The sequence below is a fragment of the Somniosus microcephalus genome, chromosome 13 (genome assembly GCF_052327205.1).
Source record: "Somniosus microcephalus isolate GS21.2 chromosome 13, FLI_Smic_1.0, whole genome shotgun sequence".
In the NCBI taxonomy this organism is placed as follows: Eukaryota; Metazoa; Chordata; class Chondrichthyes; order Squaliformes; family Somniosidae; genus Somniosus; species Somniosus microcephalus.
In genome coordinates this window covers 184453984-184471283 of record NC_140999.1, presented here as the reverse complement: position 1 = coordinate 184471283, position 17300 = coordinate 184453984, and the positions used below count along the sequence as shown (strand labels likewise).

General features: G+C 52.1%; 1 protein-coding gene across 2 annotated transcripts; it reads left to right on the top strand.

Annotated features, from left to right (window-relative positions):
• The first annotated feature begins 358 nt into the window (after positions 1 to 358).
• On the top strand, positions 359 to 14943 carry LOC147108865 (dynein light chain roadblock-type 2-like). 2 transcript variants are annotated; one of them, XM_086005785.1, is made up of 4 exons: positions 359 to 427; positions 7575 to 7650; positions 11426 to 11593; positions 13126 to 14943. In XM_086005785.1, the coding sequence occupies exons 1-4, from the start codon at positions 425 to 427 to the stop codon at positions 13167 to 13169; spliced, it is 291 nt and encodes a 96-aa protein (XP_085861911.1). In that variant the 5' UTR covers positions 359 to 424; the 3' UTR covers positions 13170 to 14943. The 2 variants fall into 2 exon arrangements, with proteins under 2 accessions (XP_085861911.1, XP_085861910.1); XM_086005784.1 differs by lacking the exon at positions 359 to 427 and adding an exon at positions 522 to 758.
• Positions 14944 to 17300: the final 2357 nt, after the last annotated feature.

The window sequence follows — 17300 nt, the reverse complement described above, 5'->3', positions numbered from 1 at the left end:
ACGTGGCGCCACATTACACTATTATATCACTGCATCGCTAATACTGTTGGTGCTACACGCTGACTAAAATCTAAAAGTAAGCCTGTCTGGTTCCCACCCAAAAGTCTGCATTTGCACCTTTTTATTGAGATCTGTCGCATTAAAGGAATGCCATCTATTCCATTGACAAACTGTGACTCGTGCAAACTGGCAGAGCATCCCTGGACGTCAATCAAAGCTGATTGACGGGGCCGGAGCAGGTTTCGCCCATTCATGAAAAGAGGTGGCTGTGGCGTCATCGCGCTCTGCGCCACGTTGATTGGTGGGATGCGGGTGACAGTCAGCGCGTGGGGCGGGGCGGGGAGTGGGTGATGTCATTGCCAGCTGTAGAGGGAGGGGGGGGTAGTGCGCAGGCGCGGTGGGCGGCAGCCGGCTCTTGTCTGAAATGGTGAGTTCTGTGCACACCTTGCAGGGGGAGTCCAGCAATCCGCAAGCAAGGGGGGTGGGGGATCGCAGCTGGAAATCCATTTGCAGGTCAGATGATCTGTGAGAATTGGACAGAGATTGACATGTTTTTGTTTAATTATTATATTTGTTCCTGGGATGTGGCAAGGCCAGCATTTATTGCCCATCCCTAGTTGCCCTTGAGAAGGTGGTGGTGAGCCGCCGCCTTGAACCGCTGCAGTCCGTGTGCTGAAGGTACTCCCACAGTGCTGTTGGGGAGGGAGGTCCAGGATTTTGACCCAGCAACGATGAAGGATCGGCCGATATATCTCCAGGTCAGGATGGTGTGTGTGACTTGGAGGGGAGCTTGGAGGTGGTGGTGTTTCCAGGCGCCTGCTGCCCTCGTCATTCTAGGTGGTAGAGGTCGTGGGTTTGGGAGGTGCTGCCGAAGAAGCCTTGGCGAGTTAATAATCGGATCGAATTACCGGTGATGCTCACGTTTTGATGAATGACTTTCTTTAGGTTAAAAGCTCCTCTGAGCTACTGAGTGGATGAAAGCTGGTTTGAGATTATTTGCATATCTCGGATGCCAGGAAATTAAAAGCCTCCACAGCATCAACGGTGATGCTGAGCACACCCACAGTGGGCTGTGCCATCTGGTACATTTCTTCACAAGACATTCCGAGGTTAATAAGGAGGAATGTGTGTGACAGGGGTAGGGTTAAAGAGTAAGCTGCTCTACTGATGACTGGTAAATGCAGTGTCGATGTGATGCTGAGCAGGTTATTTTTATACTTTCGCTTTTTTTTTGTTCTGTTTTCAGAAGAGCGAGTTCCATGCAAGGTCTTTTTGGTTTAGAGTTTTCATCAGATGTTCTCCATCAGTCCGATTGTAGGCTGCCGGGGTTTAACTTGTACAAAAAGTGACACTTGATTCAAGAGCAAATGCATAGGCTCTCAATTTGTTGGGTCTACAATGCTATTCTGCAGCTGGGGTTGTTTATTTATAGGAGGGCAGTCAGCAGAGGGAGAACAGTGGCTGTGCTTTCAGCTGCGCTCCTTAATGTAAGAACACCTTTAAAACAGGCCAGCACCAACCCAGATTTGATCTTTTGGTCTGTGCCAATTCACCTTAATCTCAAATAGTTCTGCAACTGGCCTGAGCGTTCCTGGGCTAAGGAGAGGAAAAAAATCAGTCCTTCCTGATCATTCATCAACAGCCCTTCTGTGTGTGCGTGAGAGAGAGAGAGAGAGAATGCTAGGTGAAAAGATAGGATCAGGCTCACATTAATAATGGCCACTTGGGTGAGACCTCTTCTTAGGCAGTCCCTGGGAACCGAGGATGACTTGCTTCCACATTAAAAATGAGTTCGCAGGTGACTGATGAGTCCAATGCGGGACCTACAGTCTCTGTCACAGGTGGGGCAGACGGTGGTTGAAGGGGCGGGTGGGTGGGGTGCTTGGGTTGACGTGCGCTCCTTCCGCTTGCTCCTGGCGAAGAGACTCGAGGTGTTCGGCGCCTTCCCGGATGCTTCTCCTCCACTTTGTGCAGTCTTGGGCCAGGGATTCCCAGGTGTCGGTGGGGATGTTGCACTTTTTCAAGGAGGCTTTGAGGGTGTCCTTGAAGCGTTTCCTCTGCCCACCTGGGGCTCTCTTGCCGTGTCGGAGCTCCGAGTAGAGCGCTTGTTTTGGGAGTCTCGTATCGGGCATGCGGACAATGTGACCCGTCCATCGGAGCTGATTGAGCGTGGTCAAAGCTTCGGTGCTGGGGATGTTGGCCTGAGCAAGAACACTGACGTTGGTGCGCCTATCCTGCCAATGGATTTGCAGGATCTTGTGGAGGCAGCGTTGGTGGTACCTCTCCAGTGCTTTGAGGTGCCTGCTGTACATGGTCCATGTCTCTGAGATATTGGAACGCTACCATTCTTGGATCTGGAGCCCTGCATGCGTCAGTAACTTTAGGACTTCTTGCTTGGGGAGCAGGAGATAATCATGGGTTACATTGCTGCATTATCCAGTTACTGAGAAGAACCCCAGGACTGAGGATGTGCTGTAGGTTATGGTAGCCAGCAGAGGGGGTGATGTTCCACTCTGATGGAGAGCAAACATTTGCGAGGAGAGCCACGCCTGGGTGAGGGGCTGAGTAGCTCCAGGGAGCTTATTGCGGGGGACGTTGGCAGAGACAGCGAGAGCAGGCCATCTCACTGGAACCTTGGCCCTCTAGTGCCCCTCCCCAACCACTGCCTCAGGCTGAACCTGACTGTTTGTTTGCAACCTCAGCCTCCTATTCAAGCTTCAGCTGAGCTTCCGACCTGGTCTTCTTCACCATCACAAACACCATCCACTTCCAGCTCCATAACGTCACCCGCCTCCTCAGCCCGTCGGCCGCTGAAACCCTCATCTATGCTGCTGTCGCCTCCAGACCGGACTATTCCAATCCCCTGGACAGCCTCCCTTTCCCCAGCCTCTGTGAACTTCAGCTCAACCAAAACTCTGCTGCCTGCATTCTGTCCCACTCGCCCATCATCCCTGTCCTCGCTGACCTGCATAGACCTCCAGACCCCCAACAGCTCCGTGTTAAAATTCAAATCTTAATTTTAAATCCCTTCATGGCCCCCTCCACCCCACCCTCACCCCCCCTCCCTCCCCCTCTCCCACCCTCTCTTTCCCCCCCTCTCTCCCTCCCCCCTCCCTCCCCCCCTCTCTCCCTCTCTCCCTCTCCCCTCCCACCTCTCCCCCCCCTCCACCCCTCTCCCCCCGCCCTCTCCCCCCGCCCTCTCCCCCCGCCCTCTCCCCCCGCCCTCTCCCCCCCTCTCTCCCCCCCTCTCTCCCCCCCCTCTCTCCCCCCCCTCTCTCCCCCCACTCTCTCCCCCCCTCTCTCCCCCCCCTCTCTCCCCCCCCTCTCTCCCCCCTCTCTCCCCCCCTCTCTCCCCCCCTCTCTCCCCCCCTCTCTCCCCCCTCTCCCCCCCTCTCTCTCCCCCCCTCTCCCCCACCCCCTCTCTCCCCCCCTCTCCCCCCCACCCTCCCCCCTCTCCCCCCCCTCTCCCCCCCCCCCTCTCCCCCCCCCTCCCCCCCTCTCTCCCCCCCTCTCCCCCCCCTCTCCCCCCCTCTCCCCCCCCCCTCTCCCCCCCTCTCCCCCCCCCCTCTCCCTCCCCCCCCCTCTCCCCCCCCTCTCCCCCCCCCTCTCCCCCCCCCTCTCCCCCCCCCCTCTCCCCCCCCCTCTCTCCCCCCCCCTCTCTCCCCCCCTCTCTCCCCCCCCTCTCTCCCCCCCCTCTCTCCCCCCCCTCTCTCCCCCCCCTCTCTCCCCCCCTCTCTCCCCCCCCTCTCTCCCCCCCCTCTCTCCCCCCCCTCTCTCCCCCCCCTCTCTCCCCCCCCTCTCTCCCCCCCCTCTCTCCCCCCCCTCTCTCCCCCCCCTCTCTCCCCCCCCTCTCTCCCCCCCTCTCTCCCCCCCTCTCTCCCCCCCCCTCTCTCCCCCCCCTCTCTCCCCCCCCTCTCTCCCCCCCCTCTCTCCCCCCCCCCCCTCTCCCCCCCCCCTCTCCCCCCCCCCCTCCCCCCCCCCCTCTCTCCCCCCCTCTCTCCCCCCCCTCTCTCCCCCCCCTCTCTCCCCCCCCTCTCTCCCCCCCCTCTCTCCCCCCCCTCTCTCCCCTCCCCCCCTCTCTCCCCCCCCTCTCTCCCCCCCCCTCTCTCCCCCCCCCTCTCTCCCCCCCCCCTCTCTCCCCCCCCCTCTCTCCCCCCCCTCTCTCCCCCCCCTCTCTCCCCCCCCCTCTCTCCCCCCCCTCTCTCCCCCCCCTCTCTCCCCCCCCTCTCTCCCCCCCCTCTCTCCCCCCCCCTCTCTCCCCCCCCCTCTCTCCCCCCCCTCTCTCCCCCCCCCTCTCTCCCCCCCCCTCTCTCCCCCCCCCTCTCTCCCCCCCCCTCTCTCCCCCCCCTCTCTCCCCCCCCCCTCTCTCCCCCCCCCCCTCTCTCCCCCCCCTCTCTCCCCCCCCCTCTCTCTCCCCCCCACTCTCCTCCTCCCTCCCCTCCCCCCTCCCCTCCCCCCTCCCCCCTCCTCCCCCCCTCTCTCCCCCCCTCTCTCCCTCCCTTCTCCCCCTTCCCCCTCCTCTCCCCTCCCCTCTCCTTCCCCCCCCTCCCTTTCTCCCCCATTTCTGTAATCTCTCCAGCCCTACAAACTCTCCATTCCTCTGACTCCTGCCACTTGTGCCACCCTCCTCCCTTCGCTCCACCATTGGCGGCCATGCCTTCAGCTGCCTAGACTCCCACACTCTGGAATTCCCTTCCTAGCGCCGTCTCACTTCCCCTCTCGTCCTTTAAAAACCCTCCTTAGAACCTCCCTCTGTCCCCCTCCTAATACATCCTTCGTTGGCTTGATCTTTTTTTTGGATCATGTGTCTTTGAAGCACGACTGAATACCATTATTCAAGAAGGGTAGTAGGGAAAAACCGGGGAACTACAGGCCAGTGAGCCTAACATCAGTGGTAGGAAAATTATTGGAAAAAATCCTGAGGGACAAAATTTGTCTCCATTTGGAGAGGCAAGGATTAATCAGGGATAGTCAACATGGCTTTGTCAAGGGAAGATCATGTCTGACTAATTTGATTGAATTTTTTGAGGGGGTGACTAGGTGTGTGGATGAGGGTAACGCAGTGGATGTGGTATACATGGATTTCAGTAAGGCCTTCGATAAAGTCCCGCACAGGAGACTGGTCAAGAAGGTAAGAGCCCATGGAATCCAGGGTGCCTTGGCACATTGGATACAAAACTGGCTTAGTGGCAGAAGGCAGAGGGTGATGGCCGAAGGTTGTTTTTGTGACTGGAAGCCTGTGGCCAGTGGGGTACCACAGGGATCGGTGCTGGGTCCCTTGCTGTTTGTGGTCTACATTAATGACTTGGATATGAATGTAAAGGGTATGATCAGTAAGTTCGCAGATGATACAAAAATTGGTAGGGTGGTAAATAGCGAGGAGGGTAGCCTCAGTCTGCAGGACGATATAGATGGGTTGGTCAGATGGGCGGAACACTGGCAAATGGAATTTAACCCGGAAAGGTGCGAGGTGATGCACTTTGGGGGGGACTAACAAGGCAAAGGAATACACAATGAATGGAAAGACCCTAGGCAAGATGGAGGGTCAGAGGGATCTGGGTGTGCAAGTACACAGATCCCTGAAGGCGGCGGAACAGGTGGATAAGGTGGTAAAAAAGGCATATGGGATACTTGCCTTCATTAGCCGAGGCATAGAATATAAGAGCAAGGAGGTTATGATGGAGCTGTATAAAACACTGGTTAGGCCACAGCTGGAATACTGTGTGCAGTTCTGGTCGCCACACTACAGGAAGGATGTGATCGCGTTAGAGAGGGTGCAGAGGAGGTTCACCAGGATGTTACCAGGGCTGGAGCGCTTCAGCTATGAAGAGAGACTGGGCAGATTGGGTTTGTTTTCCTTGGAGCAGAGGAGGCTGAGGGGGGACATGATTGAGGTGTACAAAATTATGAGGGGCATAGATAGGATGGATGCTGAGGAGCTTTTGCCCTTAGTAGAGGGGTCAATAACTAGGGGCATAGATTCAAGGTAAAGGGCGGGAGGTTTAGAGGGGATTTGAGAAAGAACTTTTTCACCCAGAGGGTGGTTGGAGTCTGGAACTCACTGCCTGAAAGGGTTGTGGAGGCAGAAACCCTCACAACATTTAAGAAGCATTTGGATGTGCACTTGAAATGCCATAGCATACAAGGCGGACCAAATGCTGGAATATGGGATTAGATTAGACAGGGCTTGATGGCCGGCGCGGACACGCTGGGCCGAAGGGCCTCTATCCGTGCTGTATTACTCTATGACTGTATGACATTTTTCTACATTAAAAGCGCTATCTAAAAGATAGTTATCAGAGACAATGTCAGTCGTGGTGTCAAGACCAGCTGACCAAAAATAGGGGCGAACTAATCAGAACAAAAATGAATTTTATATTAAAAAAAGTGTGTGGTGTCAATGTTGGAGGGCTTCGACGTGATAATTGAGAGCGAGCGGTTTGCAGGAGCCTTGCTCCATGGTTCAGGCATGATGGAGGTCATTCAAAGCGGAGCAGAGATGCAATCAGTGGAGACTTGTGAGAACTGAACCACCCCAACACACAGTCATAGTGTGAGTGGGGGGGGTCAGAGGGAAGAGAAGAGATGCAATCCTAGGTGTTCAAAATGAACAAATCAGAACATGCAAAGATTGATTTTAGTGGGACTGTGGCAATTTAACATGTTGGTGTGGACAGACAGCTTGGCGGTCCAGTGTGCTATGCCAGGGAGTGGTTCAATGTATGGATTTACCCTAATGCCCTGCCAAGTACTGAGGGTAGTTTTCTCAGAGGATGGGGAAATTGGAGATGGAGCGACCCCGAGTCTCATCATTCAGGAAAGACTTCTTTACCCAGAGAGTGGTGAGAATGTGGAACTCGCTGCCACAGGGAGTGGTTGAAGCGAATAGTATAGACGCATTTAAGGGAAAGCTAGATAAACACATTAGGGAGAAAGAAATAGAAGGTTATGCTGACGGGATTCGATGAAGTCGTCGTCGTACGTGTCTTCATACTGTTCCCTTTGGGGAACTGTATGAAGTGGTGGAAGGATTTCTGGCCGCGATTCACGCTCCTTCCGTGACCATAACCATCTTCGTACCAGCCATTAGGGTGGTTAGTCCTATGGCGGGAGGGTTTTACGGGCTCCCACAACCCATACGAGGGGGGGGGGGCCACCCACACCCACGGACGCAAGTATCCCGCTGGCTGTCAACCCAGAATTTAGAGCCGGAGCTCCGACTCCACTTGCCGGGACTGTCTGGAGCGGGGTTTGAAACCCTACGCCTTCTGGCCCAACGGCAGGGATGCTACCGCTACGCCAAAGGCCCACTCCTTCGATGAAGTAAGGTGGGAGGAGGCTCATGTGAAGCATAAACACCAGCATAGACCAGTTGGGCCGAATGGCCTGTTTCTCTGCTGTACGTTCTATGTGATGATCCTAATAGCAACTGATTGAAAGAGCCTGGATCACCTATCCAATCTCTTATCTGGAGCCATAGAAGAAAAATGGGAGTGTTGGGGAGAATGTTAGGAGCCTCTCGCCAGCACCACTGCACTTCAGTGTTAACCAGCTAACTTTTCTTCTCTTTTCAGGCTGAAGTTGAAGAAACTCTGAAGCGAATTCAGAGCCAGAAGGGTGTTCTAGGAATTATCGTTGTCAATGCAGAAGGTATTTTAAAAACTTTTTTTGCATATTATATAGGATTGAATCTTCCTGGTTCATCACTGAAAGAAAGAAAGACTTGCATTTATTCAATTCAATTCAATTCAATTTTATTTGTCATATATGCAGCAGATGTGTGTACTGCACAATGAAATGTTGATTTTTACGAGTCCTCCCAACATTGGAATAAATATGGCATAACAATGATAAAATACTAATAGAAATACAGTAATAATAAATAAAACAACAGTAATAAATAATAATAAATTATACGTTCATGAGTCTTATGGCCTGGGGGTAGAAGCTGTTTCGAAACCTGCTGGTACGAGACCGTATGCTTCGGTATCTCTTACCGGACAGGAGCAGGGCGAAGAGGTTGTGGCTGGGGTGGCTCGCGTCTTTAATGATTCTCAGGGCCTTCCCCCGGCACCTCTCGGGGTAGATATCCTGCACAGCAGGTAGTTTAATTCCTATAGTATGTTGTGCAGCTTTCACCACCATCTGTAGAGCCTTGCGGTCTGTGGCGGTGCAGTTGCCATACCAGGTAGTGATACAGCCAGACAGGATACTCTCGATGGTGCACCGGTAGAAGTTGGTGAGAATCTGGGGGGCCATTCCAAATTTCTTCAGTCTCCTGAGGAAGAACAGGCGTTGGCATGCCTTCTTGGTTACGACGTCGATGTGATGGGACCACGTTAAGTCCTCCGTAATGAATACACCCAGGAATTTGAAGCTGCTGACCCTCTCCACCTCAGCCCCTTCGATGTAGATTGGGGAGTGTCCCTCCCCCTGCCGCTTCCTGTAGTCCACGATCATCTCCTTTGTTTTGCTGATGTTGAGGGAGAGGTTGTTGTACTTGCAGTATTTATATAGCTCCTTTCACGACCACAGGACGTCCCAAAGCGCTTTACAGCCAATGAAGTACATTTTGAAGTGTAGTCACTGGTGTAATGTAGGAAACACGGCAGCCCTTAGAGGGGGTGCAACACAGGTTCACTTGATTGATTACTGGAATGAAAGGGTTGCCCTATGAGGAGAGATTGAGTAGAATGGGCCTATACTCTCTGGTGTTTAAAAGAATGAGGGGTGATCTCATTGAAATGTCTAACAGTTGGAGGGCTTGACAGGGTAGATGCTGAGAGGCTGTTTCCCCCTGGCTGGAGAGTCTAGAACTAGGGGTCATAGTCTCAGGATAAGGGGTCGGCCATTTAAGTCTGAGATGAGGAGAAATTTCTTCACTCAGAGGGTGGTGAATCTTTGGAATTCTCTACCCCAGAGGGCTGCGGAGGCTCAGTCACTGAGTATATTCAAGACAGAGATCGATAGATTTTTGGATATTAAGGGAATCAAAGGATATGAGGATAGTGTGGGAAGGTGGAGTTGAGGTAGAAGATCAGCCATGATCTCATTGAATGGCGGAGCAGGCTCGAGGGGCCATATGGCCGACTCCGGCTCCTATTTCTTATGTTACGATAAACCATTCAGGGTGTTGACCTGGATTTTTCCTTTTAAAGGGTGAAAGTCCATTTACTTGTTCCATAGAGTCATAACGGCACAGAAGGAGGTTATTCGGCCCATCGAGTCCGTGCCGGCTCTCTGTAGAGCAATCCAGTCAGTCCCATTCCCCTGCTCTATTCCCATAACCCTGCAAGCTTATTTCCCTCAAGTGCCCATGTTGGCGTTGAGCTGGTAAACAGAGACGCTCCACAGTTTATCTTTCAAGATGTTGGGCTCGATTTTCCAAGCCCCGAGGAGGCGGGTTTGGAGGCGGGAGTGGTGGGAAAATTGCAGAATCGGGGGGCAGGAACCCATCCCGCCCCCAACCCGCCTCCGTGCCAATGTCCCAGGAGGTGGGTACCCGACCTGTGCTGGGAGCCGCCTCCCCGAGGCGGGAAGGGGATTAGTGCCAATTAACTGCCTGTTAACAGGTAGTTAACAGGCAGTTTTTTGCCTAATCCCTAATTTTAGCCCTGAAGTGTGGGCTGTCCGACGGCTCCGAACCACGCCAAGTTAGCGAGGCGGACCATCAGTCTGCAGGGGTTGGAGGGGTCGAGATGTCCATTGTGCAGGTGAGTGATGGGTGCATGTGTGCAGAGGTAAGTGTGTGAGGTAAGTGTAAAATGTTTTTAAAAGTTTTACTTACCTTTACTTTCTCCTGCAGGCTTCCTTCCTTCAGTTCTCGGGAGTCCCTCAGCTCACCGGCACAGAAAGCAGAATGGCCGCTGAACTGTCAAAAGCTGCAGCCTCTGCTTTCTGGTCTGGAGATCTCTCTAACTGGGTCTGAGTAGAAGGACTCAAGTTAGAAGACAGATTGTCAGTGTTTGACAGCTTCACAGAGCCGTCAAACGCTGATTTTTCATCTGTCAAAAGCTCTTGACAGATGAAATGTCAATCGCTGACGTCACCAGTAACCAGGTATCCCTTAATTGGCCTGCTGAGCCCGCTGGGCGGGCTTAACAAGGTCAATCAAGGGAAAATAGCGTGGGTTGGTCACAAGACGATGGAGGCGGGACTACAACCCAAAAAGTGGGAGTCCCGCCTCCAAAAGCTCCCCATTGACAAAATTGAGCTGGTTGTGTCTGCTTCACTTCCTCTGGGTTGTAATGGTGATTTGGTCGGGATCTTTTTAAAGCAGCAATACTTTGAGCTTCTCTGATGGGGCAGTTTGGTTAGAATTAGCTTCCGTGACCTCCCCCCTATCCCTGTACCGGAAAGTGCATGGACATCCGGTGAAGACGAGGCTGCAATGTTCTCCTCTGCGTCCCCTTGGTCAGATTGCTCGCTGGGCTCATACATGAAGATTGAACGGTTGCGTGAGGAGACGGCGTTGGTGTCTTTGGACCCTGCATCACAGGATGAGGCAGTGCCTTCAGGAGGGAAGGGAACAAGAAGGATGGAAATCGGGGTGGGGAGAAGAGATCAAGGGGCTGTGCGTGGATAGCATAGGCTGAAACAAAAGCCATCTTAAAGCACTCGGGTGGTCGATGGTTCTAACTACCCGACTTTATCCTGAATATGCAGCACTTGTGACACTGGCAAAGTAAACACGATGTGATCTCCTGGACTGGTTTCGATCGCCTGAGGGGGTCGGAGAGGAAGTTTTCAGTGTATTTTTTTCCCTGATTAACCCTGGGTTTTTTCCCTATTTTTTGCCTCTCCCCGGAGATTGGAGTGGGAGCAGGGGCAGGGGGTGGGGGTGGGGGTGGGGGGGTGGGGGTGGGGGTGGGGGGCGGGGGAGAAAGTGTTCAGTCACGATGCTCCTGCCACCCTGGTGTGGACCAGCTGGTCTTTTCCTGCCCATTGATTTTATATGTTCCAAAATATTTACAGCACAGAAACAGGCCATTCGGCCCATCGAGCCTGCTCCGCCATTCAATATGATCATGGCTGATCCTCTATCTCAATACCATATTCCCGCTCTCTCCCCATACCCCTTGATGCCTTTTGTGTCCAGAAATCTATCTATCTCCTTCTTAAATACATTCAGTGACTTGGCCTCCACAGCCTTCTGTGGTAGAGAATTCCACAGGTTCACCACCCTCTGAGTGAAGACATTTCTCCTCACCTAAGTCCTAAATGTCCTACTCCGTATCCTGAGACTGTGGCCCCTCATTCTAGACCTCCCCCCGCCCCCCCCCCCCCCCCCCAGCCAGGGGAAACATCCTCCCTCCATCCAGTCTGTCAGAATTTTATATCTCTATTCCTTTCTTCCTCATGTGCTTATCTAGCTTCCCCTTGAATGAATGTTCATGCCATTGAAAGCTATTCTCCTCTTTCCAAGGTATTCCCATCCGGACGACCATGGATAATTCGACCACGGTCCAATACGCCGGGCTTATCCACCAACTGTCCATGAAAGCTCGGAGCACCATCCGGGATATTGATCCACAGAACGACCTCACGTTCCTCAGAATCCGCTGCAAGAAAAATGAAATAATGGTTGCACCTGGTAAATGTGGTTTATCTCAATCTGTTCTTCAGGCAGGCTTTGAGTTACTTGCTCCAGGATAAAGCCTATCTGTTTAAAGCAGTTTTCTTAGCTCTACAGTGGCTTGGAAGGTGGGTGCTATTCAGGAAACACTGCTCGAAAGGGTTTGTGCATGGGAGGGCGGGGAGGGTGGGGTGGGATGGGTGGGGTGAGGGCGTGGTGGGTGGGGTAAGGGCAGGGTGGGTGGGATGGGTAGGGTGCGGGTGGGGTGAGGACAGGGTGGGTGGGGCGGGGTGGTGAGGGCGGGGTGGGTGGGGTGAGGGCGGCAGATGCACAAGATGTCAGAGGAATGGTGAGATCAGGGGGTGTTGTAGGGTTCAAGGAAGTTTCAGAAATAAAGAGGGCGAGGTGATGAAGGGGTTTAAAGACGAGGATGAGAATTTTAAATTTGAGGGATGGGGAAACCAGGAGTCAGTGGAAACAGGGGAGATGGGCAAGCAGGACTTGCAATCGTTTATGTAGGGCGGAGGGTTGAGGACGGGATTCCGGCCAGGAGAGCATTGGAGGTGACAAAAGCGTGGATGAAGATTTCAGCATCAACTGGGCTGAGACAGGGACAGAACAGTCGATGTTCCGAAGGTGGAAGTAGGCAGTCTTTGTGATGGAGAAGATATAGTGGATTTACATAGCGTCAGATTGGAGTTGAATAGGGTGCGTTAGTTGTGAACGCTCTTGAAGTTCAGCCTGAAACGATGGCCAGGGAGCGGGATGGAATCAGTGGTGAGGAGACGGATTTTGTGGTGGGGGCTGAATACAATGGCTTCAGTCTTGCCAATGTTTAGCTGGAAGAAATTGCTATCTGACAGCGCAGAGTCACTGAAGGGGTTGCAAGAGGTGGTGGAGAGTTTGAACTGGGTGTCAACGGCAGACATGTGGAGCTGACCCCGTGTCTTTCGATATTGTCGCCAGGGGGCAATCTATAGACGAGCAAGACCAGGGCGAGATCCTTGGGGGAACTCCCAGAGTGACGGCGCGGGGATTGCAAGAGAAGCCGTTGCTGGAGGTACTGTGGCTACAATCGGATAAGCAAGAGTGGAAGCAAGTGAGGGCAGTCCCACCGAGCTGGACACCGGAGGAGAGGCATTGGAGGAGGATGGCATGGTCAACTGCATCAAAGGCTGTGGAGAGGTTGAAGAGGAGGAGGGATAGTGCACCATGGTCACAGTCACAGTGTCGTTCATGATTTTGGTTAGGGCCACTGCCGCATGAGGGGTGGAAACCTGATTGGAGGGATTCAGACTGGGAGTTGCGGGAAAGATGGGCACAGATTTGGGATCTGATGACTATCTGAATAAATTAAGTCTATCGGACCAAACTCTTGTTCAGAGTGCATGTTAACAGCAGTTCTCATTCATAAAACATTAGTACACTAAAGGAAGGAAGTGATCTGCATTCTACTTTCACAGACTCCGAACAGAGATCTTACATTATTTTTTAATTGACTGTGAAGATAAACATTCTACTAATTTGTGTATTTTTCTGCCCCCCAACAGATAAGGAATATTTACTGATTGTCGTCCAGAATCCCAGTGAATGATTCCCGTGCTGGCGCCACGGACAAACCTTTCGAACAGTTTCGAGCCCATAGAAACGCTCATTTTCCTGACGGTGATTCTTAGCGATGAATTCTCCGCACGGCCCCGCTCTAACTACTACCGTACTCGCTGCTGCGTAACTCCTGTGCTTCCGTGATGCTTTTCCTGAAACATACGACCGGGATCTGTCTCTTCCGCGAGTGGTTGAATGAGTCCATTGTCCACTGCCCAGCGCTTTCATAGAATCATAGAAATTTACGGCACAGAAGGAGGCCATTCGGCCCATCGTGCCGGTGCTGGCCGAAAAAGAGCCATCCGGCCTAATCCCACTTTCCAGCTCTTGGTCCGTAGCCCTGTAGGTTACGGCACTTCAAGTGCATATCCAAGGACTTTTTAAATGTGATGAGGGTTTCTGCCTCTACCACCCTTTCAGGCAGTGAGTTCCAGACCCCCACCACCCTCTGGGTGAAATAAGTTCTCCTCAACTCCCCTCTAATCCTTCTACCAATTTTTTAAATCTATGCCCCTGGCTATTGACCTCTCTGATAAGGGAAGTAGGTCCTTCCTATCCACTCTATCTAGGCCCCTCATAATTTATACACCGCAATTAAATCTCCCCCCAGCCTCCTCTGTTCCAAAGAAAACAACCCCAGCCTGTCCAATCTTTCCTCATAGCTAAAATTCTCCAGTGCTTTGTTGCTAGTAACTGATCATGCGCTTACTCATTTGCCTTTGGTGTCTTTTACCAATTGAGTCTTCAAGAGAAGCTGTCTCCATTTTCATTGGCCTGCTCCAGCTAAATTTTAAACGCCATCAGTTGGTGTTGAAATGAATTAGTCTTTTGGAAAATTCTAACTAATTCCTAACTTAAGTTGCAGCATTTTAACACACAATGGTCTCCTTATTAAAGGAGATTATAGCGCTTTGAATCATGAATAGATAAGCCGTTTTATTTTCACATTTACGTAGGGTTGGTTTAAAATCATGGCTAAAGTATTTGAGTCGATGTTGGAGAAGTGCGATCAAGCACATAAAACAAAGCAGGATATTTTTTGGATCGGAAACGCACGGTAATTGAAATGAGTGACAGGGATTTAATCCTTCTCCGTTTGCAAATTCTTCATTCTTTCACAAAAAAGAAATGATTGGTGAAAAGATGCATAACAGTGCTGTGGTACGTCTTGGCTGCAGGAGTCATTTTTAACAGGTTGTAATGTGCTGGTTGAACAATCTACCCCCAACCCGTCTCAAATCTAGGCGGCTATTTTGGACTGTCGCCGAAGCCCTTCAGTGATCTCCCCTCGGCCTTGATGACCGATGGTGAAATGCTTGGAAGAACTGCGACATATGGAATGGATTCCTTATAGAGGACCCCACAGTGCAACATGAAGGATCAAACCTTCCTCGCAAACAGTGGACAACCATCAACCGCCTCCGAACTGGTCATGGTAGATGCTGCCACCTTCTCCATAGATGGAAGATTAAAGCATCCCCATCACGCAACTGTGGAGCTCCTAATCAGGCCCTGGAGCACACCATTGAGCACTGCCCTCAGAGGAAATTCACAGGTAGCCCACAAGACATCTACGCTGTTACACCAGAAGCTTTGGCCTGGATATCCAACTTAGATATTGACATTTGATTTGCTTTGCTATGACCATATGAAAGAAGAATACATTGGTTGGCTGGGTAGGTGGAGAGGGAAAGAGAGAGAGAGAGACAGTTGTGAAATATGAATGTGTTTTATTGAAAGTAAAATGTTTTGCTTCATCAAAAGTTTGTCCTTTGCTTATTTGACAGAGCATCCTTGTTATCAGTACGTCTGCTTGAACTGCCGTGATGTTTATTGATGGCCATGTTTTTAACACAGAAACACTTGCGTTGGGAAGTACGCAAGTTAAGAATTTTATTTTTCCAGAGGAGGGCTGAAGTTTAGAGTGCATCTTAAATGGAGGATGGGCCTATTATATGTGAGGACACATGGTTTCATGCAGTGACAGCACCAAATCTTCTAGGTTGATTTTGAAGTGGAAGATACGTGGAGATGGTGTAATGTATTGGAACACCAGCACACAATGCCTTGGAGTGATGGAACTCTGTTTCATGCACACTATTCTCTACACTGTTACTGCTCCCCACTTGCCAATATCGTCAACCTGTCTCCGTTCTCTGGCACGGTCTGTATGTCTCTCAAAACATCTGCCACTATCGACCCCGCCATTCTCGCCAACTACCACCTACCATCTCCACCCTTCCCCTTCTCTCTCGAGCCCTGAAGTGTGTTGTTGCCTCGTAATTATTCCCTACCTCCCTCACCATTCCATGTTCAAGACCATCCATGCTGGCCAATGCCCAGCTCATAGCACTGAGACCACACTGCTCAGAATCTTGTATCTGCCTTCTCCCTCAACCCTTAAGCTGTGCCACTCACTTGACTGTCATTAAGACCTGGATGAGCTAGAACTGCAACTTAAAAACCGAAGCCTACCTTTCCATAAATGCCTCCATAGCACCACCTCAACTCCCATCAACCTCCCCAGCTGTCTCCTCCAGCTAAGTCCAAAGGTGCGTAACCTTGGTGTGCCCTGGGGTCTGGAACTCGGGTTCCTTCCCCTGCCCCACCAACCCCACCCCCACCCCAATCATCACCTTATTACTTCGATCAAACCTCTCCGTGTTGGTCTCCTTGCCTCCACTAACCACAACCGTACAAGACGCTGCAGTCTGTGTTCTCGTCTGCACCTCATCCCCATTGCTCCTGTCCTCACTAAACCCCGCTGGCTCACTGTCCCACTGCAAATTGACTTTAAGATCCTTGTGCTTGCTTCCAAATCTTTCTGTGGAACCTCCCCATCCTACCCCAGCGATCTCTTCCAAAGCTTGGCTCCTCCGATACTGATCTACTCCTCGATTCCCCACGCCCTTCGTATCTGCTCCTTCGGCCACTGTGTCCCCACCCCCTGGAACTCTCTCCTTCGGCATCCCTGACTTCTCACCTCCCTCACTGCCTTCAAAACAACAGCAACTTGTATTTATGTAGCGCCTTTAACGTGGCAAGATGTCCCAAGGTGCTTCACAGGAGCGATTATCAAAGAAAATTTAACACCGAGCCACATAAGGAAATATTAGGACAGGTGACCGAAAGCTTGGTCAAAGAGATGGGTTTTAAGGAGCGACTTAAAGGAGGAGAGAGAGGCGGAGAGGTTTAGGGAGGGAATTCCAGAGCACGGGGCCGAGGCAGCTGAAGGCACGGCCGCCAGTGGTGGGGCGAAGGAAGTCTGGGATACACAAGAGAAGAAAGAAAGACTTGCATTTCTATAGTGCCTTTCATGACCTCAGGACATCCCAAAGTGCTTTACAGCCAATGAAGTACTTTTGAAATATAGTCACTGTTGTAATGTAGGAGGCCAGAATTGGAGGAGCGCAGAGATCTCGGGGGTGGGGGCGGGGATTGTAGGGCTGGAGGAGGTTACAGAGATAGGGGTGGGCGAGGCCCACGGAGGGATTTGAACACAAGGATGAGAATTTTAAATTTGAGGTGTTGCCTCTTTGAAACACTCTTGCGCGTTTCTCCTCTCCGACCCCTGTATTTCCCCCTGCTGTACCGTGTCCCCACTTTGGGGGTGGGGCAGGCACTTCTCCACGGAGCTGGCTATAAAATCAGACGCGTCATCGCAAGGAGCTTCCACTAGCTCTTCAGAACCAGAGGTCAAAGGCTCTTGGCACAAGGCTGGCAGCAGCTTACCACCCTGGCCTCTGATAGTGTGCATATCTTCTCTTAGCCGTCCCACCACCTTGCAGCCTGTTTGCGCCCCTCGCTGTGGTTTTTTAGCCCTACATTTTCTTAGCAGCTGGGCAGACACAGGCTGAAAGAATCCAGAATTTAATCAGAAGTTCCTTCTTTCTCTTTTTTTCCCCCCCCCACCCCTTCCTTCTCCTTCCCCCTCCCCAGTGCCAGGAGCACCATTCCACAGGCAGTCGCAGCCCCTGAGTATCTCACCCAAGTGACCATTTTTCATGCGTGAGCTTAGCCAAGGCTGATTGACCCTGGGGTGCATCACGATTCTGTCCATACAACACTTTCCAGGGGGAGTTTGCCGGACAGAGGTCGTGAATGGGAACTCTGGCTTACG